Source organism: Miniopterus schreibersii (genome assembly GCF_964146895.1).
Source record: "Miniopterus schreibersii genome assembly, chromosome: 1".
In the NCBI taxonomy this organism is placed as follows: domain Eukaryota; kingdom Metazoa; phylum Chordata; class Mammalia; order Chiroptera; family Miniopteridae; genus Miniopterus; species Miniopterus schreibersii.
Window position 1 is genome coordinate 192,885,224 of NC_138101.1, and position 22,642 is coordinate 192,907,865.

General features: G+C 40.0%; 1 protein-coding gene across 4 annotated transcripts in view; it reads right to left on the reverse strand.

Moving 5' to 3' along the window:
- RPS6KA5 (ribosomal protein S6 kinase A5) overlaps window positions 1-22,642 on the reverse strand; it is a 107,268-nt gene that overhangs the window by 52,167 nt on the left and 32,459 nt on the right. For 2 of the 4 annotated variants that reach the window (XM_081117755.1, XM_081117756.1), the window contains exon 3: window positions 10,596-10,814. The exons of 1 other annotated variant lie outside the window; for it this stretch is intronic. In XM_081117755.1, coding sequence (XP_080973881.1) covers window positions 10,596-10,814 — 219 coding nt within the window. Of the gene's footprint in view, window positions 1-10,595; window positions 10,815-22,642 lie in introns of those variants that run through there. One more of the 4 variants, XM_081117758.1, reaches the window with a different exon arrangement.

Genomic DNA, 22,642 nt, shown 5'->3' on the forward strand with positions numbered 1-22,642 from the left:
TTTCACAAAACCAGAGTACAACCATCAATATCAAAAACTATAACTACGGTAAAAATAATATTATCGAATTTATACTCCAAATTCTGTCATTTGCCCCAATTAATTTGCCCCAATTACTGCTCTTTGCAGATATTTTTCCAGTGCAGGATCTAGTTTATGGTCCCACTGGCTGTCATAGCTCTTTAGTCTGGAACCCTCAGTCTTTCTTGATCCTGACTTTTTTTTTAATCCTGACCTCTTTGAAGAGGCCAGGACAGTTATTTTGAGGACCAACCTTCAATTTGGGTTTTATCTAATGTGTTCTCATGATTAGGTGTAGACTATGTATTCTTGGAAGGAATATCAGTGAAATGATGGCTCCTGTCTTAGAACATATCTGGAAGCATGTGGTGTTAAGTTTCCTAGTATTGGTGTTAATTCTGACCACATCATTAATGTGGAGTCATTAAGGTGGTGTTTGCCAGGTGTCTCTACTATGAAGTTACCATGTTTCCCTTTGCAATTAACTGGTGAATTGTGGGGAGATGAACTGAGACTATGTAAAAATACCCTGCTCCTCATCAAATGAGCACCCATCCATTTCAGACTCCAATGATGATGTTCTAACCCCATCATTCCTTCTCTGTGTTGGTGGTCATTCATTGTCCCATAAGCTAGGGCTTTCCCTTCACCTCATTTATTTCACTTTCTTACTTTCCATCACAAGAAGTTCCAGTTTCATCTTGTACTTCTCTAGGCTTCATTTTAATACAGCCACCACTATGGATCACTATCTGCCAGGGATGGCAGTCAGCACTTTACATGTGCCAAAGTCTATGACACAGACCTTAACCAAGACAGGAACAGGGAGGGCTTGTGGGAGGAGCTCCCGCACCCAATGTGGTTGTGAAAGGCCCACAGGAAGGCTCTATGGTTACAACAGAGCTGCACGGTTTTAACAGCGCCTTCTCCTCACTTCCTCCCGCTCTGAAAACAACGTCGCTCTTCTTGCTGTCTCCTCTCGCACTTGGCTGGCCTGGCTGCACATACCTGTGCTGCAATCCTTTCTTTTCCCCCAATAAATCCTCTCTGCTGACAGAATTCCTACTCAGCTTTCTGTTTAGTCAACGCATGCATCATCCCATTTAAGCCTAACAACTCCAGGCAGATGGGAAAGCAAAGGGTCGGAGAGATTAAGTGATGTGCCTACTAGGAAATACCGAAACCCAGAGCTGAACTCAAGCTGGTACTTAAGTACAGAACAGGGAAAGAAAACCGCGTGCTCACAGAGGAGCGAGTGGTCACACAGGCTGGCTGGGCACAGCGTCAGAGTACAGCAGTGGGGCACTGGGCGAAAGGCTGAGGCTGGAGTTAGATTATACCCGCCGCTAGTAAAATGGGAGGCGAAGTGGTGGGGTGACCCAGTCGTGGCTATGTGCTAAGAAAACTAATTAAATTATAAAGTATGGACTGGAAAGGATTAAGAGAGGTAAAAAACGGAACATCACAACCATCTAATTTTCTGCTATTATAAATAATGATGCTGTTCCTGATACACCAAAGAGGTCAATATACATGGGCTGAGCTGTGTAGAGACGTGAAGTCATGAGGTTCCTCCAAACATCAGCTATGAGGTCTTGGGTACCTCTCTTGACTCCCTGAGCCCAGGACACCTCATTCGTAAAACAAAGAGGATAATCCACACATTGAAGGGTTGCTTGCAAAGACTGAATGAAATAATGTATAGAAAATGCCAAGGGTGGTGCCTGATAACAAACAAGTACTACAAAAACTAAATATTACAATTAAAAGTGCTTGCTACCTTCATCTCAAACTCCTCCGTGACTCTGGACACGCAGTCTAGGATTTTCTGGCCCACAACCAGCCTTACTTTATTAAACTAAAACAAACGTTTTTGTTATATGATGATGATTACATCTCAATTCTTTTGTGTTTTGCTAAGTGATCTTCTTTAGATACAGAATGGCTCATATTCTATATCTATAAAATATGGATAGAAATAATTCCAGCTGCCACATAAGATTGTCATGAGGGTTAAATGACACGTTAATTGAGGGTTAATCCTGGAACAGACATATACTAAGCACCTATTACATAGTGACTATTAGCTACTATTATTTGTGGGCAGTAATTACAATATATGGAAGTGACAAATATTGCTAAGTTTAATTATAATGATTTAAAAGTAAAATTCAAAGTAATGATATCCTGACTTAAAGTATTCTCTCAATGTAAGCATAATTTCAAGGCTTAGAAATTCTTCACATATATTTCTATAAAGTACTACTAGGGTCTAATTAGTTTTAGTCAGTATTAAGCTAAAGAAACTTTCTTATATAACTGATACTGCAGTGCAACACTCAAGAGATACCAGGTTTTTATTCGAGCACAATTAAACTTGCTTTTAAAGATTTTCATGCGACAGTAGCTGGAGTGCCAGATGAAGCACTCTGCCACTGTGTCTCTCAGAAGCATAAAAATAACACAGAAATCACACAAATAATGTGAAGTTTCAAAACACACACACTCTCTGATTTCTAAAACACCACCATCCTTCCTAAATCCAGCACGTCCCATCTTTTCTTTCTTCTTTCTTTCATGGCAAAACTTCTTTAAAGAGTGGTCTACATGTCTGATCTGACTACTCTCCTTACTTACCCCCTGTTCATCTCTGATTGCTGCTGTGACAAATGACTACAGACCTGGTAGCTTAAAGCAACACAAATGTATTGTTTTATGCTGTAGATTAGAAGTGTGACATGCATGTCATTAGGCTAAAATCAGGACGCAGCAGGGCTGCATTTATTCTGGAAGCTCTAAGGGAAAGTCTATCTTCTTGTCTTTTCCATCTTTAAGAGGCTATCTGCACTCCTTGGCTCATGGCCCCATCTTCACAGTCAGCAACAGTAGCTAAGTCACTTCTCAGATTCCATTGCTCTGCTCTCTTCCACAGTCACATCTCCACCTGACTCTCCTCTCCTGCCTCCTCTTCTACGTTTAAGGGCCACTGTGATTACTTTAGGATTACCCAGATAATCCAGGATAATCTCCTTGTTTTAAGGTCAGCTGACTAGCAATTTTAATTCTACCTACAACCTTAATTCTCATTTGTCATGTAGCCCAACATGTTCATAGGTTCTAAGAATTAGGGTGTAGGCATCTTTGGTGGCAGTTACTCTGCCTACCACAGCCTCTGTTTACTTCCTAACACACTACAGTACAACTTCCGCTTTCCTAATACCACCACAGTCTAAGCTTAAAAACAACCTCAGTTACTTTTCAGTGCTCGTGTTACTTGACTTTTCAGCCACACACTGCAAACCAGGGGAAAGCATATTTCAAAATGAGCAAAGTGAGATGGGCACAAGAAACACCCCTCTGGACCTAGCCCAAATTGAGGCCCCCATAATGGTTGTGATAAACCACACATCTTCCTGTCTTCGGGATATTACAGATGTGGGTGTAGCTCTGTGCCTGGACTGTCCTTCCCTATCAGCTCCTGGTGCTCCTCTAACTTTTCTTCTTAAGTTAACTTTTACTTATTTATTTTTTAAATATATTTTTATTGATTCAGAGAGAGGAAGGGAAATGGGGAGAGAGATAGACACATCAATGGTGAGAGTCATTGATTGGCTGCCTCCTGCACACCCCCTGCTGGGGATCGAGCCCACAACCCTGGCATGAGCCCTATGAGGAATCAAACTTCGATCTCCTGGATCCCAGGTGATGTTCAACACCTGAGCCACGCTGACTGGGCTTACGTTATACTTTAAATGTCACTCCTCTGAGGTCTTCCCTGATAACTCAGAATAGATTTAAGTCTTTTCATTATATGGTCTCATTAGCACTCTCTGCATTTTCTTCCAACTACTTATTTCAAGGGGAATTAGTTAATTGTGTACTTATTTGTTTAACCTCTGTCCCCTTTTAGATTATAAGACTCTGAGTACAAGAATCTTGTCTAGGTTGTTTGCTATTATATCCAAGAACCTGACAAATAGTAAGCAGGTAAACATTTGTAGCATGCAGAGTTTTAGAACTGACTATATTTTGATGCAGTTCAGCTATTGTATCAAAGGGGCCAATATCCCAAAGATTCTTCCAGGAAATCTACATAATAAATTCAAAGAATTTGAAGGAACATATCATCTCTCAAATAAGCATCATTTATTCTTTCACTTTCAAGTCCTGAAGGGGCTCCTGCACTTCTAAACTGGCTCAGTACTAGGCCCCTGCTCTGTGACAAAAAGGCTTCACCAAAAGGTCTGGGTGAAGTTTATGCCTACAGAAGTAACAAGTTAGAATGCTCAAGACTTCCACCAATGTCTAGTAATTCTACCTGTGTGACACATTAATATGTCCTCTTAAAAAATAATTTAAAATTGCAATGTTACAATACCAGATTCTTTATTGTTCCCTTAAAAAACAACAACAACATTGTTAGTTGGTAGAGGACAGTTTCAGCTGCTCAAGACCTCTGCACATCTGCCCTGACTTAATGGTGAACCAGAAATCTCTCCATTGTTTGTAGTTTGTGTTTCTATTAACAGATGAAGAAACTGAAATCTGCTGGAGATACTGAGTCCGATAAACCTTCAAGGATTACTGAAAACGACAGAAACGACTTAAACGGCACTGCTTTCCACTGAGGATGCAAAAGGATAACCATAGAAGGAGCTGGCCGACTCTGAATGGCCAGGCCTTGTTCATGCAGTCTCACGGAAGCCAGCTCGCAGGAGAGGAAGTGGCAGAGTTAACAGACAGAAAGAAGGGCTAAGCCCTGTACCTCCTGCTTTCCAGGAAAGTCTCTGTTCTCCTTTCACTCTCCAAACACCTCCTCGTTTCTTACCAGGTAATATTCTGACTGCCCTCTGGTCATCTAACCTTTGTACTGCAAAACCTCGCAGTTAGAATCTCTCTCTCTCATGTTTCTTCCTATGGTGGTTTCTTCTGAAGAGCTGCTGCCAGCCCCGCATTTCCCGATTCAGACCCCGCCCCACCGCACCCCACCCACCTGGCGGTTACTCTGTCTTCTTTCACTCTGCTTTCCTACATACTTTTCTCTGCCTTCAGGTACGCCTCATGTGCGCTAATTTCCGCACTTGCTGGTTCTTCCTCCCGACCGCCTAAACCTCTCGACTGCTCCTTTTTCTTGTCTTGTATCTAAAGCACAGTCTTAACGTGATGTACCAAACACACCTGAAAGTAATTTCTTCTTAATGTCATGCCAAAGTCATCTGACCTTTTCCCTTTTGGTTTTAGCTCAACACTCTAATAGCACCAGCTTCTCAAAATCGTTATAAATTTCTGACTAAGACATCAATTTACCAGTGTTGTGAATTAGTCACATTGACTTCAAAGCAAGGAAGCTTCTCAGCTGCTGTCTGTTTTGCTACATACAACAGACTGCAATGTATCATGAGCCATTCATTCTGTTGCCATCTCAGCAAGTATCCTCATCAGTGCAATGTTTGAGATGAAATTAATATTCAAAAATGAAACTTTAATATTTTAAATACCTTTTAACTCACTGAAGGGATGACTCACGGTGACAGAACTATCTATGAGGCCGGGGTGGCATTCATTATTGAGGATGCTACTTAGCATCACCTTTATAAATACCTTCGTTCTTTGCCTCCTCAGTGTCTTATAAATTCTACTGACTAATCTGACAGTTTAAACAGTCATAGATCAGCTGGTGTTTTGACAAAATTACCATGAACAGAGATCAGAGAACACCAAAAAAAAAAAAAAGTTTTTTTACAGACTTTTTTTTCACATAGAATGCCTTCCCACTGTTAGTTGAAATGAACACACTTTTAAAGAAAATAGAATAGGTGAAAATATTTTTGTATTTCTTGTGTAACCATGCAGAGGTACAGAAAAAGTTATAAAAGGAGGTATGGTTTCCATGCTGTAAGATTTGGAAAGGCTAAAAATGTATAAGGGAGAAAACCCATCAAAGTCATATGATGCCATTAGACACAAATTAAAATAGAACCTAAGAAGACATTAATAATGTAGAATATTTTTTAATGTGACATAGCAGATGGGTTTACAGGAGGGGTCAATGAATTGTAGCCCAGAGCTAAATCCAGTCCACTGCTGCTGAGCCCTGACTGAGAGGACCGTAGAAACAATGTAAAAGAATGGAAGGCAATTACAATTACGTGAAGCGCACTGCAGGAAAAGAAATCACGCACACGCAGTTCTCGTAGAAATGCTACATTCCCTATCTGGCAAATGTCAAAGGTAAGCATCTGTGAAAATAATACTAACATTATAATCACTTTATCAATTTGGAAAGCCTGTGCCAATCAGGCAAATTTTATCCTAAAGAAACAAGCCTGATCAAAAATCTAGTGAGCCATGCTTCCAAGCAGGAGCATGGCAGCAGCTGAGAACTGAATCGCCACATATGCTACCCAAATATCTCAGAGAACAGCAGAATGACTGGAAGCCGCCATGATCTACACTTTCAGCAAAACTTAAAGACAAATAAAACTCATACACACCGAACAGCACACTGTGGACCGGCTGAGAAACAACTTGAGTCCACTGATGAATGAAAAGGGTAAAGAAAATGTGAGCTATACACACACACACACACACACACACACACACACACACACACGGAAATATTATTCATCCCCCAAAAAGAATGAAATCCTGCCACTTTTGACAACATGGATGAACTTTGAAGGCACTATGCTAAGTGAAATAAGTCAGACAGAGAAAAGACAAATACCATATGATCTCACTTACATGAGAAATCTTTAAACAACCAAAAGCTCACCGATACAGAGAACAGACTGGTGGGTGCCAGAGGGGAGGGGAGGCGATGAAATGGTGAAAGAGTCAAAAAATACGAACTTCCAGTTACAAAATAAGTAAGTCATGGGGATGTAATGTACATGGTGACTATAGTTAATAATACTGTAGTGCATGTATGAAAGCTGCTAAGAGAGTAAGACAGTCCTCAAAGTTCTCACTCATCATAACAGCAACAACAAAATTCTGTAACTGTGTATGGTGACAGATGTTGACTAGGCTTATTTTTTAATATATTCAAATATCGAATCCTTATGTTGTACACATGAAACTAACAGAATGTTGTCAATTATACCTCAATTTTTTTAAATCTTAAAAAACAAAGTAAAAAGAAATGAAGTCTGTGTCCCCAACCATTAAGTCTTGGCTGGTCCTGTGCTAGAAGTGAGGCTGGGTGAGTTCCAGGGTTGCTTAGGAGGACTTCAGACTCTGCCTTTGCCCTGTTGGCAGTCTTCATGAGCTGCCCTGAGGCTGCCATGCTAAGAAGCTGATCTCCCGCACTGGAGGATGAGAGCCATGTGGAGGAGAAAAGTGATGCCCAGCCAACAGCCCACACCAACCATCAGACACGAGAGTGAAACCATCTTGGCTCTTCAAGCCCAGCCAGCTCTCCAGCTGACCACCACATGGGCGAGTCCAGGCTAAATCAGCAGAGATCTGTCCAAGAAACCTACAGAATCATGGGAAAATAACTCACTGTTTGGCAATTAAATTTTAGACGGTTTTTTACCCAGCAATAAATAACTTGTACCACTGAATATTATGAAATGAAAATGTGTCAACTAGAAAAGGTAGACATCATTAATTGAAAAAAAGTCTGGCTACAAATTGTATGTCTTATCATCTTGATAAAACATTCATGCAGACACAAACACAGAAAATCCAGATGGACAGACACTAATTAATAACAGAGGGAAATACAAATAAGGTAAACTGGGGAGTGAACACAGGTTTTTCTTATTTTGGTTTTTTTATATCTTCTATATGCATATAGATGCTTTTGTAGAAATAAAATAGTATTTAAAAAATATAATTTTTATAAAGGCCTATAGTATATCTATTCATCAGACAAAAAGATCAGCTGGGTCCCTGAAGGGCTCAGTATATAAATTCTCACTATTAACCTCCAATAGTATATAAACCTGCATAAGGTCAGTTAATCAATAAACCTCTAGAGACAGTTATAGGTGAACTGTGTCCCCTTCTCCCCCAAATTCATATGTTGAAGCCCTAACTGCCAGCACCTCAGAGTGTGGATGTATTTAGAGACCACAGAGGTAATTAAGCCCGGCCGGGCATGGCTCAGCGGTTGAGCGTTGACCTAGGATCCAGGCAATCGGGGTTCGATGCCCGGTCAGGGCACATGCCTGGGTTGCGGGCTCGATCCCCAGTCGGGGGGTGTGCAGGAGGCAACCGATCAATGACTTTCTCATCATTGATGTTTCTCTCTCTCTCTCCCTCTCCTTTCCTCTCTCTGAAATCAATATATATATATATTTTTAAAAGAGGTAAGTAAGTTATTAAAATGAGGCCCTTAGGGTAGGCTCTAATCCCATCTGACTGGTATCCTCATAAGAAGAGGAACTCTGAACACAAAAAGCAACACCAGGGGTCTGTGTGCATAAAAGAACCACCATTGAAAAGGCAGCAAGAGGATGGCCATCTGCGAGTCAAGGAGAAAAGCCTGGGAACAGATCCTTTCCTTGTGGTCACCCCAAAAATTCAATAAGAAAGAAATTACATTAAATAATCTATGTGGGGAGGAGGTAGAGGGAACGTTTTCTGGATGCGCCGCCTTACTCATGATGGAACAAGTATGTCTAGTTCACATTCTACTCTTCAGCTGGCCCAAGAAATGGGTTTCCTTGTTTTGTTCCGTATTTGTTTATTTATGGGCCACTGGCAAAGAACAAATAATGGAGAACCAACAGCGAAAAAGCAACATTATTAAGGACTATTGTTTTTAGTCTAATAGAAAATATTTCACACATATACTTTTAAATTCAAAACATTTTTTACAAAAACTACACTATTTTCAATAAACAAACAAAGATTGAGCGCAGTTACAGTAAGAGAACAGAGAGAAAGAGAGAGAAGCCATGGCGTGGTGGTAGAGTCCAAGAGTTTGGGTTCTCACTGCTTCTGGCTCAGACTAGCTGTATGATATTAGTCTCGTGGTTTAACTTTTATGAGCTAATTTACTGTAAATATTATAAAGGGAGAAACCTGAACAGGATCATTTCTCAACCAGCCCTCGTGAACTCCCTAGGGCTTCCTTGGAAATTCTGGGAGGGTGAGAAACAGAAATAAGCTGGCAGGGCTTGGTGACCTTGAGCAGAGACTGGAGCAGAGCTAGTCAGTTCTATTTGTTTTCCAATTGAATGATTGTGTTTTCAGTTGAGGGAAGAATTCTGCTGCTAAAAATGTTTGAAACCATTGTATTAAAATGTTCTGTCCCCTACAGCCTAAAATTCTGAACATCATATTTAAAAATCAGTAAATAACATAGCTGAGTAGACACACACAGGATGCAGAATGAAGGGCCACATGATAATTACTTGCTGGAACAACAGGCAGAGAGCATTAGTGGGGACTCAGCACAGGAGACTGCAGCTTATATGTATGAAAGATTTAGAATTGTTAGTAAATGGCAGGCATTGCAAAATGAACCTGAAGTATAACCTCATGACTCAAAAAATGAATGAATGCAACTTTAGGCATCATTAATAAGAGTATAATTTCCAAAATGAGAGCATTCAATAAAATTGCTGAATATATATATTTAAAAACCTACTTGTACTACCAATAATCAAAGAATACAGGCAGCGCTGTTTGGCAAACTTTGATATGATTCAGAACGGAGTTCCAATCTTCATTCTCAAGCTTACACAACATATGTAACATCAAAAAATGCAGCTCCCACAGCACAAATGAGGGGATGTGGGCAGTGTTTTTGCGAGGGGTGGTGATGCTATGGATAGTACCCAGCATAGCACTGGCACACAGTAGGCATCAAGAACAGCTAATGCTTACAGAGCACTGTGTGAATTCTGTCTCGTCTCATTGCCAGAAGAGTTTAAAAATAGGGGATCATAATACATAAATGCAAATGATCACAAGAATGGCACTAAAACTGTAATGGATGAAATTTCAATGGTGGCAGAGTCTAGCACTAGAAGCACTGCCATTTACGTCCAGTGGGAACAGAAAAGGGCACAACTTTTCGGCAAAGCAATCCAGTATTATGTGCAGAGGACACTGCCAACATCCATATACAATGGTCCCAAGGTCTACTAGGGAAAGGAAAGGATTCAGAAAGTGCCAGTGGGTAGAAATGGGAGTGATCAAAGGGGTGACTGGGTATCTCCATTATAGGCAGGGCTTTTCTTTCCATTTTATTTTTCCCAATTACTGATTTCCATGAATATCCCTTTGTAGGCCCAAATGGGTGCATTTCTGGGAAGTCCTGAAGCAGACACTGTAGTCCTCTTCTACTCAGCTCCTCACATTTAAATGGAAGCTCACTGTCCACCTCCCAGGGATGCAGGTGCTTCATGTGTCTCTTAAGGTTAATAAAGGAGTGCTAAATAGCAGTGAAATTCCTGCAATTCATGTTCACAGAAATGCCACCACAAAGAAAAAAATGAAAGTTAAAATACTCATTTCTTCTAAGTTTGAAATGTGTTACCTTGTGATTGCATTACAACTCAAGCCCCCCCCCCCCAAATGTTTCTGTAACAAGTCTGATGACAACTGACACGTACCTAAAATGAGATGAAGTTTAGTTTCTGTCTGGAAGGCATAGTGCAACGTCACCAAAAACGGCGACTGCCTGATGTGCTCTAGGACCTGTCGCTCCGTCCGTGTGTGCTCTGTAGTTTTGGCCTTTTGAACAATCGTTGCCTTTTTCAAAACCTTCATGGCATACAGCTTTCCAGTATCATGGCCACTTATTTTACGAACTAGAAATACTTTTCCATAAGCTGGAAAAAAAAAAAAAAAAGAATTAAAATGCTACACAGGCAGAATGGTAATTTATTGGAAGTTGAAAGTTACAATGCACACAAAAAACACCCTCTTTGAATGAAAAAGTATCCCTAGTGCTGTTTCAAATAGTTCTTTGATAGATTTCTTCAATTTTATGCCAAACATGTTTCTAAATCTAATCCTCAGTATTTACATATCTAACCGCTGCTGCAAAGTTATGCTTTCACTCTTACTGTTACTCTCTCCTCAATATTTTTAGCTCTCGGAAACCAGCCGTTATTATGGTCAATTAGCCACAATCCAATTCTGGAACAACTAGGACATTTTAGACATCAGATAAAACCTCTAGGTTTTGCTACCGATGTAAATGAATAGAAACAGTTCTTAATGAGAATCTCATACACATACATAAATCAAGTATCTCAAGTACCTCTCTACACTTATGTAAAAAGTCTAAATCAATATAAGCTGACATTATATAAACAAAAGAGATCTTCAGATTTAAAACAAAACATTAAAAGATCTTAAATGGCAAGCAATACTGACAGAAACCCCTCTACATCCCAGGGCAGTAATTCAAGGCTTACTAGGTCAATCTCGACACATTCTCCCTAGGGGCTCAGTTGGGCAAACCCTGTGTATGTGCCACTCCCCTACGTGAGGAACTGGGGCCTATGGCACTGTGCCCCTCGGGCAGAGCAGGTATCTGCATTTGCTTAGAGAAGGGGGGAGAGGGCAGGAAGTGGTGGGAGGAGGGAGGGTGGGTAAAAACACCCTGCAAGGGAAGGGGTAGGTCCCCAGTTCATGCCTGCAAGGTAAAACAAATTCTCTTCCCTTTAAAATGCAGACACCACCTATTTAGTGCAGATGAGGGGAGCAACAATCACAGAGTTTGGGCCAGCTGCAGCTGCGCAGTCGCATTTCCCTCCAGCCCTAGAGCCTGCAGACCAATCTGTCTCGGTGCCCGGCTGTTAGGTTGGTGGGCTCGCAGCCTTTTGGCAGCAGCAGCAGCAGTGACGCGAGGGCGCCTGGCTGCCGGGGTTCCTGGGAATCCAGCTCCGCCACGCTGTGATCGGCCTGTCCGCTGTGGTGGGAAAGCAGGTATGGGAACCTGCAATGCGCTGGCAGGACCCAGATCCAGAGGGCAAAAACCTCTATGAGAGGAACCCAGACTCCATGGCTGCAGGGACCCTGCTGTGGACAGAACATGCGGGTTGTCGTCTTCTGTGGCTCCTCCACTGTCTTGGTCTTTGGCAGCACCTTTGTGGCATATCTGCCTAACTACAGGATGTACGAGTGGGCCCGCTGGGAAGCTGAAAGGCTTGTAAAATACCGAGAGGCCAATGGCCTTCCCATCATGGAATCAACTGCTTTGACCCCAGCAAGATCCAGCTGCCAGATGAGGGCTGAATGGATGCCCAGTGGGGCTCAAGAAGCACCACCTTCTCCCCCTCCCCCCATCTCAGTTCTGCCCTCTTCTCACAGCACCTTATTAAAGGGACTGAAAATTTGAAAAAAATAAAAAATGCAAACACCGCCTGAGATGGTTAAGCCAAGTACTGCTTTTGAAGTTAAACCCTTTCAAATCATCTGGAGTCAGAGTTCTGACCCAGACCTGGGCTTCCACACTCTGCCCACTGAGCACATAATTCTGGTCTAACCCACCCACTAGAATAAGAGAGCTTTACAGGAAGGGCTTTCATACCCTGTAAGTTATTCAGTTCAGTGCTTCAGGAAGTAAATTAGTACAGACGCGTGGTGTAGAATGATCAGTGAATGACTATGACACTCCTAGGAAGGAGGAAACCAGCACTTCTTAAGGACTTGTTATGCCGGGCTCTGTGCCAAACATATTCCACAGATTGATTCACTTGATCCTCAGAACGGCCAATGTTGTACTTTCAGTAATGCCATTTTACAGATGACATAAGTAAGGAACTGGCCCAAAGACTTGGATAAGAAGGTAAAGCGACTAAGCTTCATGCTTCAGCAGGACTCTAATTTCTTTATCAACAAGCAGCGGCTTCCAATACTCTATCAGCAGTCTTCACAGAAGTCTTGTACATCAATTTCATCAGAGCCAGGACCTTTAAGAGATACTCTGTCAGGAAATGTGAGCAGAAGAGGGCACAGAGCTCAGTTTTCCAGAGGACTGGCCTTGCAGCACTCAACTGAACTTGAGGTAGAAGTCCTACTTACTTTGAGATTGAGGGAAAGTAAATTCTAAGAATAAAAGACAGGGATTAATTCCTGATTTAGCCTGACAGGCATCTGTGACCATATGAAGGAGGTAAGTCTTTCAGCTCTAGGCCCTACAGACAGTGTTTTCGATTCTGCCGAAAACCTGTGTCTCTCCCCTGGCCAAGCAGCCATTCTGAAGAGAGAACTGAATCAAGATAGCCACGCAAACTTTCCAGAGCTGCAGGAAGATTTCCACAGGCTGGAGGAAAACTGCGGCTAGCTCATGAAGGTTACTTCTGTCCAAGCTGAAATGTGGATTTATAATTCTCCTCTACCTGAGGTAGCACAATGCTGACAAACCTTGCTGACAATGATGTCAACGGCTGGACGACACAGGAAATAACAGGAAGTGAACTCAACAGTGTCAGGGGAAGATGTCTAGGTCCTTGCAGCAGGTGTCAGTTTGCTTCTCCAAATGTCAACTCATACTCCACCACAATCATCACTGTGTATCAGGTTTTTAGCACTTGTTGTTATAAAGAAAAGTTAAAACTGACTGGCAGTTTTAAAACAAGATGACATTCGTGCTGCCTGCCATGTCAAAAGCCGCTGAATAATTCCAAGCTACTTTTTCAGGCTAAACAAAAGCAGCCTTCTTGCTGAAATTTACTTTGAGCATAATTAAACTAATCTTCATTTTGTCAAATTTGAATTCATTAAAAATTTTTAGGAAGTAGCCTTTAATCTTTGTATTACAATGATGAGATTAATTTGTTAAAAATATTTTTATAGCCTGACCAGCATGACTCAGCGGTTGAGCATCGACCTATGTATGATCCAGGAGACTGAGGTTCGATTCCCAGTCGGGGCGCATGCCCGGGCTGTGGGCTTGATCCCCAGCAGGGGTTGTGCAGGAGGCAGCTGATCAATGACTCTCTCACCATTGATGTTTCTATTTCTTCTTCTCCCTTTCCCTTCCCCTCTCTGAAATCAATAAAAACATATTTAAAAAAAAATAGTTTTATAGTCTGTAAAAGCAAGCAATTTACAAGGCCATAAATTAAATGCATGCAAAATTTGTATATATTTACGTGCATTATTTTGGAGGAAAGGGTTAAGCACCATTGTTCTAAAAGGCCTCTGGTTTATTTCCTTCATTATAGGCTCACCTACAGCATGCTGCTCTCACTGGGATCTGAATGGCTTGGCCACTAGGAGATCATTTCTTTCTGTCACTCAAACTTTTATTAATGCTGCTAAACACTGTATATGCTGTACAAACTGCCTACAGGCCAGAGAGAACTTGTAGCATAAACTACTGTACTTGAACTACTGCTTTAAAAAAAAACAAAAGGCAGAAACTCTCTTAGTGACTTCCACTTAGACAACTCCCAGGACTAACTGATCCTCCCTCCCCTTTCCCTCTGTAAAATGCACCTCCACACACTGAACGCCTCTACCTAGCTCACCGTACACTTCTGTCCCGTGCGGTGCAGCCACCTGCTTCACATCAGTCACTGATACTCACTGCCCTACCTGTTTATTATTATTATAATTTAACTAAATATTACTTAACCACTGAGGCGTAAATGTGAAAGCAGAGAAAAATGAGGTTGAATGCTTTGGAAGAATTAGATGAAAGCAAGACACTTCAAAAGAAGTGCTGAAAATTTAGGTGTGGGTGAAACAACTATAAAAGGCTAGGAAGGAAAATTATGAAAATCTAAAAGGTTTTGTACTCAGATTACTTCAAATGTGTCCGGTTCTCACTCCACTTTAAAGAATCCGAAACTTAACTTTAGATGATGCATTAGGAGTGTGGTTTATGCAAAATAAATCATTGTTTAAGAACCTAGTCTCAAACAAGGAGTATTGTGCCTACCTCCAAAGACTGGCAAGTGAATATGCATTTATACATTTTAGGTGAAAAGTAGTATAATCAAAAAGTATATATTTATATATATATATCCTTTTAAAATAATTTTCCATTTTAACTGGAGTGGCTCAGTTGGCTGAGCGTTGTCCTGTGCACCGAAAGGTTGCCAGTTCAATTCCTGCTCAGGGCACATTCCTGGGTTGCAGATTCAGTCCTGGGCAGGGCACGTATGATGTTTCTCTCACATTGATGTTGCTCTCTCTCTCTCTCCCTTCTTCTCTCTAAGCATGTCCTCGGGTGAGGATTAAAAGCAATAATAATAATTTAAAAAAAAATAAGCCTTACAGCTCCTAACACTTGATTTCCTATTGCTCTTAAAGAGAATCCCTAATATAGCCTAGAGTAGCTGGCTTCCACCTCCCTCTCTCCACCTTCTCACCATCTCATTTAGCTAACTCCTTCAGCCATCCAGCCTTTCCCTTCTGCCCAGACTAGTACAAGTCCTCTAATTTTATTCTCTCATACCACCATGCATTCTCTGTCACAGAAATGAGCAGAAATATTAATTTTCATGTAAATTTGTGATTGCCTCATTATCTAACTTCCACTGGACTGTAAATTCCACAAAATTATGGACTTGTCTGATTTCACTCACTTTGTATCATTAGCAAGTAACTCTGAAGCTTGCATATTGTGGAAACTCAGATAATGTTGAATGAGTGAAAAAAATGAACAATCTAACAAACAGGAAAAGACCAAAGAAACAGCTCTATAAGTATAGCCAAATACCCTCTTCTACAGCTGATAATTTTGATACAAGGTTGAAAAAACTAGCAATGCAGATCCACAGCACAGAGCTACTGCTTGCCAATTCTTTCCTTTTAGGGAAGGGACAATGAGCTCTCATGAAGTAATGCCTCTTAACTCGTGCATTAAATATGATCCCTGGCAATATTCCCTGGTGAAAGAGAACGCAGGAACCCTAGCTGTCCCCATGTTGGAACAGGGGAGTATCTTAACATAGTGACATCCATACATGGCCACTGCTTTTCTAATCTGCCACAACTATGTGAGAATTAGAATGCCTGGTCACATCCCTTTCTCATACATAATTTAACTTGGGGAAAGATTTCTATCTTTCCACATGTGATAAGCCCTGGGCACTGACAATCAGTCCACCTGTCTTCCCCACCCTCTTCCCCTGTAGAGCTTCATTCGCCCCAAGACATCAGTGTCGGAAATGAAACCAAACAAGAAATACACCCTGGAACTATGAATTTCATTTGTCCTGCCTTTGGAAACTGGTATCCTTGTTAACAGGCCAGCTGAATGGACATGGGAAGTAATGCTAGAAAGCATATATCAAGCCCCTGTAAAACCACCACCCTTGAAAGGATTCTCAGAGAAGCAGCTTCATTTCAGCATTACTGCCACACAACTGATACACAGAGTTCAATGGTGAAACTGATCATAACCTGGAACTTCTAGATTCATCTGAAACACTGGATTAATTAGACCTCAGGAACACTGTCCATCCCAGTGATTCTCTACAACCCATCTTCTGTTAAGACAGATTGACAGGGAGCATCTTACTTGGACCACAGTAGCAGCTAAGGAAGGCTTTACTCAGACTTTAGTAAATTGAACTTTAATCTTCTGTGTGTCACTTTTTAGAGACTACATAAAATAAAATAAGTTGTTTTCAAAAATATCTCTGGCCCGGCCGGGTGTGCCTCAGTGGTTGAGCGTCAACCTAGGATCCAGGACATCTAGGTTCGATTCCCCGTCAGGGCACATGCCCAGGTTGCGGGCTCGATCCCCAGTTGGGGGTGTGCAGGAGGCAGCTGATCAATGACTCTCTCATCATTGATGTTTCCATCTTTCTTTCCCCCTCTCCTTTCCTCCCTCTAAAATCAATAAAGATATATTAAAAAAAAAAAAAAAATCTCTGGATCTTTTATCAAATATGCTGTTTTCATAATATTTAATGTCCATGACATAGGAGCCATTTGATAACTTCAGTGCTTGTTAAAGTCTCTGTAGACCAGTTTTTTCAAACTCTGGGCTGTGACCCAAGAGTGGATGATGGTATTAATTTAATGGTTCCAATTAGCATTTTCAAAAACTAAAATAGAACCAAATATACTAAAAGTGTTGCATGACACTTCTGTTTCCTCTTTATACATATGCACATGTACATGTACATATGAATATAAACAAATCTGAGCACATGGGAGGAAAAAAAGAGGGCAATACAGAATAATGGTTAAAAATAGACTGGAGCTAGACTGCCTGGGTTTGCATCCTAGACCTGCTATTTAGAAACTGTGTGACCTTGGGCAAAATAGTTAATGTGACTGTCTCAATTTCCTCATCAGGGACAGTAACAGTTCCTACATCATATGTATTGGGGATTAAATAAATTTATATAGGTGTCTACAGTAAGGCCTGGCAGATAACAAACACTATGTAAATGTTAGCGGCAAAAAGTTTATGTCTGTATGTCTATGCAAATACATAAATATACATACTGAGTTGCAATATAAAAATGTGCCTATTTCATCCTATGGGTAATAGTCAAAAAAGCTTGAATACCAGTGTTCTAGATGAATTTATATGTCTTCCCTTTAAAAAAAGAAAAAGTAGGCCAAAGAATCTTCCCTTTATTCCCACCTCTTCTTAACCTCAGAGTTAAATTTAAGACTCAGTCACAATGACTGTTTCATTCCAGGTGACTACAACATCTATTGCACTTTGCTTGTCTCTGGCTTTTGCTCTTTTTTCTTCTTCTTTTTATATTTTTAGGTTCCTTTTTCCCCCCATCTTTGAAAACGTTCCTAAACCTCTTTGAAAATAGGTAAATTTCAAAACACATTTAAAATAAAATGTACTTGACTTTACATATTTATCAAACAGAAGCACTGCTTCCTAAATTCCTTTATACAACAGATAACTTAATTACAAACTAAATTCCAAATATTAAAAAAACCTATTAAATTAAGTATTTCAACATAACTTTAAAACAAAAAAGGAGAATTTGAGCCATCTAATATAACTATTTTTTAATAGCCACTGTTTGCTAGGATTTGTAAAATCATAAAAACAAAATTACTAAGATTAATAAAGGTAGACTGATTAAAACAGATTAATCTAACACATACGGAAAAGATATGAACACAAAACACGCTTGATTAAATAAACAGATGCTAAAAGTAAACAAAAGAGACATGGAAAATTCATATGAAATCATAGGCAGCAATTTTTGTGAAAAACATTGAGGTAGGCCATTTGCTTTAGGCATAAATACAGCCTCTCTAGAAGACAGAGAATAATGAAGAGCTGGAAAAGATATAATAAAAGAGTCAGCATTCTGGATTTAATCCAGTTTTAGGTTTAAATTAACTAAGGGCCACCTGACTCATTTGCCTAACTACTTCAATGGTCAAAAACAGTTGTACAGCTGAATCAGGAACACAAATCAGCACATTTTCTCATGAATAGTGACAGCTTCTAAAAAAGGGTTTAATATGTAAGAAGGCTGAAAATAAGTTGTTACAGGATTAACTATCTATGCACTTCATTTACGCATATTGCATGAGCTTGAAAAATCAAAGGCTGACTGTATAATAATCTTCTAGGTGAGCACTTTTAAGTTTCAGGAAAGCACTAACACCGCATCCGTTAACCCACTCATGACTGCGTGTATTTACATATGTAGCTGTGGCCAATCCCTGACTCTCCATATCAAGGACACATGCAAACTACAGGCCATTTCTTAACCCCAGTCCCAAATGACTTGAAAACGAAAGATACTGGTCCAACAGGAAAAAATTAAAAGCTGCAGAAGAAACCGTGTCCTACTGGGAGGTCTAGACTTGGACATGACAACCCATGAGTGTGATCACCAGAGGTCCTCACTAAAAGAAAAACACAGGAAAACAAGGAAATAAGGACAACTAAGAGGAACATTCATAAATCATTCTGCTTATGCCTCGACAAACAAGCTGTCTGCCTGGCTGAAGAGTTATGTCCTATCGGCCAGGGTTAATGACCATCTGTAATAGATGTGAATAGTGTCCTGCCACGTCATACCTTTACAGGCTGGTGCACCCATAGCCCAGCTGCTAACAGCCCACAGCTGTCCTCTCCTCTGGGAAAGGCCTAAGGCAGACAGGAACCACAGCCTCACCAGAGAGGTTACGGTCCGCCATTCCCTACCGCACCCTGACCCAGGCAGCCTGCACCCAATGGCCAACATGCATACAAAAGGCTTGCCCCCTCACTCTTGCTCCAAAACTTCCCACAGGTTCAGGTTGCACCTAGACCCCAGCTGAGGCCACATGCTGCGCAGGCTCTTCCCCTGCCCTTGCTGCTTCTGAGAGCGTCCCTGCAATAAATCACACACACCCAAATCCCTGACCTAGGCTCTGCTCCTATCAAACAATTCAGTAATACACTGAACTGTATTTACACTAGAGAGACGTCAACCAACATCATCATATGGAATCACCTTTTGATTATGGCATAAAACACCACAAACATCACAAAAACCCTATCATACACACTGTAGGTTCACACTGAAGCACAGGGCCCAGTGGGTATACACAGATGCAAAATTATAAACTTTTTTGAATGACAATTTTGACAATTTAATGAATACATGCTTTTAAAAGTACTATTTTTAATAGGGATACTTTCCAAACACCTAAGAGAATAAAATGACAAATGATGACTAAGTCATCACACTTTTTTTAAAAACAGTCTTCTAAATTTACATGACTCAACCATAGTTTTCCCCCTCTATCATATCACCAAAAAGTAGCTGTCTTTAAGTTGCCTAGTGCAATATCTAGCACCCTCTAGTGGCAAATTACCAGAAGAACTAGAATTACATCTTATTTAATACATAAAATGTGTTTTTGAAAAGTGTGCAGTAAAGAACAACAACAACAAAAAAATTTAAGGCTGTCCTATCAGGGATGATCTTATAGAGTCTGGGACTAATGAGTAAAGAGTCAACATTTCAAAGATGGTATTCAAGGCTGGGGTGAGCAACCCACAGATAGTCTATGAGACAAATAAGTATTTCCACAGAACAGCTTGCAAGATCTGCTGTTGATTAGATGACAAAAAAACCAAAACAACAACAACAACCCCCACATGATAAGGAAACAGTGACCTTACGAGGGCACCAGGCACTGATAGGCACAAATGGTCGGTGCTCATTAGACATTACTGAGGCAAGGCATTTTGAATTTCTGTGCTCTGCCGAAACTCATCCCAAGGTTCATAAACCCAGAAATAATTCTATATTAAATGAAGACCAGATTCATATTATTCAATTTGCAAGTTTTTCTGTAATACACATTTTTAAAATACTCACTACTCTATCCTAGTACCCAAAACAGTACTTGCCTCTTGATAGACATGTGAAAGGATGAATTCTAAGAGCACTGGGAATGGACTGAAAGGTTTTAAATAGACAAGTGACATGCACTTAAGAGGGATCTTTACAAAGATCACTTAAGAAAGATCATTCTGGCTGTCGTGTGGAGAATGGATTAGGAGAGACCAGCCTGAGACCTGAAGATCTTTTTGGTGGTTGTATTTCCCTAGGGCTGGACATATTTTAGGCTAATAAAATATTTGTTAAGAAATGACATTTCCCTGGCCAGTGTGGCTCAGTTTGTTGAGTGCCATCCCATGCACCAAGAGGTCACTGGTTCGATTCCCTGGTATGCCTGGGGTTGCGGACTCGATCCCCAGTAGGGGGCACGCAGAAGGAAGCCAACTGATGTTTCTATCTCTCCTCCCTTCTTCTCTCTCTAAAATCAACATATTTAAAAGAAAGAAAAAAAGAAAAGCCACTCACTTATGTATTAAGCTAATCTGAAACCTTGGTAATGCATTAAATTAGCTCTTAGAAAGCAGGCTTCTTTCCCTTACAGCTGTATAAATAGCTAAAGTTTATATTGCATTTACTATGTGTCAGGCAACCTAAATGTTTTATTACTCATTTTATGTATATTTTAGTATCATTTTATGTATGCTAACCTAAAATACAAAAATGTTCTTAAGAACCTAAAATATTTGAATAGTTAAGAGAAGACAAAGAATAAAAAGAAATACATTTTCATTCGACGTGTTATTTTTAAGGTAACTTATAAACCAACTTCTTAAAAATGATAAAATATCAATGTAATTTATGAAAATTTTTTTTCATTTGTTAAGATTTTTGTTATTAGAAATATAACTTTAGCTCTGGCTGATGTGGCTCAGTTAGCTGAAGCCTAATCCCATACACCAAAAGGTGGCAGGTTCAACTCCAGGCCAGGGCACATACAAAGGAGTTTGAGTGGCACAATTCAGAGAAGGAAGCAATTTGAGTAGGATTTGGACAGGCAGAAAAGAGGGGGAGCACGGAGAACAAGACAAGGCAGGGCATCAGAGGATGGGAAAGTCAACATAATTGTAGGGGAGTAAAGGAAAATTAACTGGACTAGAAAGTAGGCAGAATATCAGGGTAACTGCAGAAAAAACAAAAGATATCAGAGCTAAGCCTGAAAGCAAGGCTAGAATTTGTACTTGAATAAATGACTAGGGGAAAAGGCACTGTAAGTTCTGAAAACAGGAGACTAGAGCAATAATGTTCAGTTTTAATGAGGCTGCATATTATTTTATAACAGAATATGTATAAAATACATAAAATGGAAGAGAGAACTTGCCGAAAGGCAGACCAGTTAAGAAAACACTAAAAACAATGAATGTGTAAGGTAATATGAATGATGGCACTAGGAACAGAAAAGAAAAAGTTATTCCAAGGGTCATTCTGAAGAAAAAAGTATAGGGTTTTGAGGGAAACAAAATAAAAAGGTCAAAATAGAGAAGAACCAAAAATTATTTCCAAGTTTCTTGCTTAGGAAACTGATCAATTAGTGATAGACCAAAAGAAACAGGATAGTTGAAAAATAAATCTGTACTCTGAGTAAAGGAGAGATTTTTCATTAATATTGCATGCATTTAAGTATCACATCAATAGGTAAATCTTTCCTATTCCACAAAGTCTTCAAGGTAGTGAACAAAGAGCATTTTTTCTAGTGTAAAATATATAAAATAAATATATCAGAAGTGTTTTCAGTTTCACTTCCAAAGAAAACCTGACATGACACATAAAGACATCTGATGAGACGTTTCTATTATTCTAAATAGTGCTGGGGGAAAATTACCTAAAAAGGCAACGAAACAAAGATTAGTGGTGAAATTTTTGAATAAAAAATGATATTTTATTATATTCATAACAAAAGTTTCTACCTACTCCATTTAGTCATCAAAACTGTGATTTTAAATATAGGAATACCTACAGTTACATTTCTTAGTTATTCCATCGTCTTTAAGCAAGTATACTGTCAGCTGACAAAAAGGAAGAGCAGTATCCATGGCTAACAGTAGACCAAGCATAGAACAGCAGAGGAGCATAAAATGGAAACACAAAAGTAAAACGTTACTGCTAAACTCTTTCCTCACCTTTGAAGAATTGTCTTTATGACCTGTGATCAAACCACTCAAAAAGCTGAGGTAGATTATAAGACAGAGCATTCAATGTGTTGAAAGAAAATATGCCAAGGTTTGATTTTATAAATTTGACATTAAAATTTTCACATGCATGAAACCAGCCTATAATTTTCCTTCCTTACACTCTGTTTTTGAAATCAAGGTTATATTACTGGCCTCATATAATAAATTGGAGGAAATAATCCAACTTTTTTT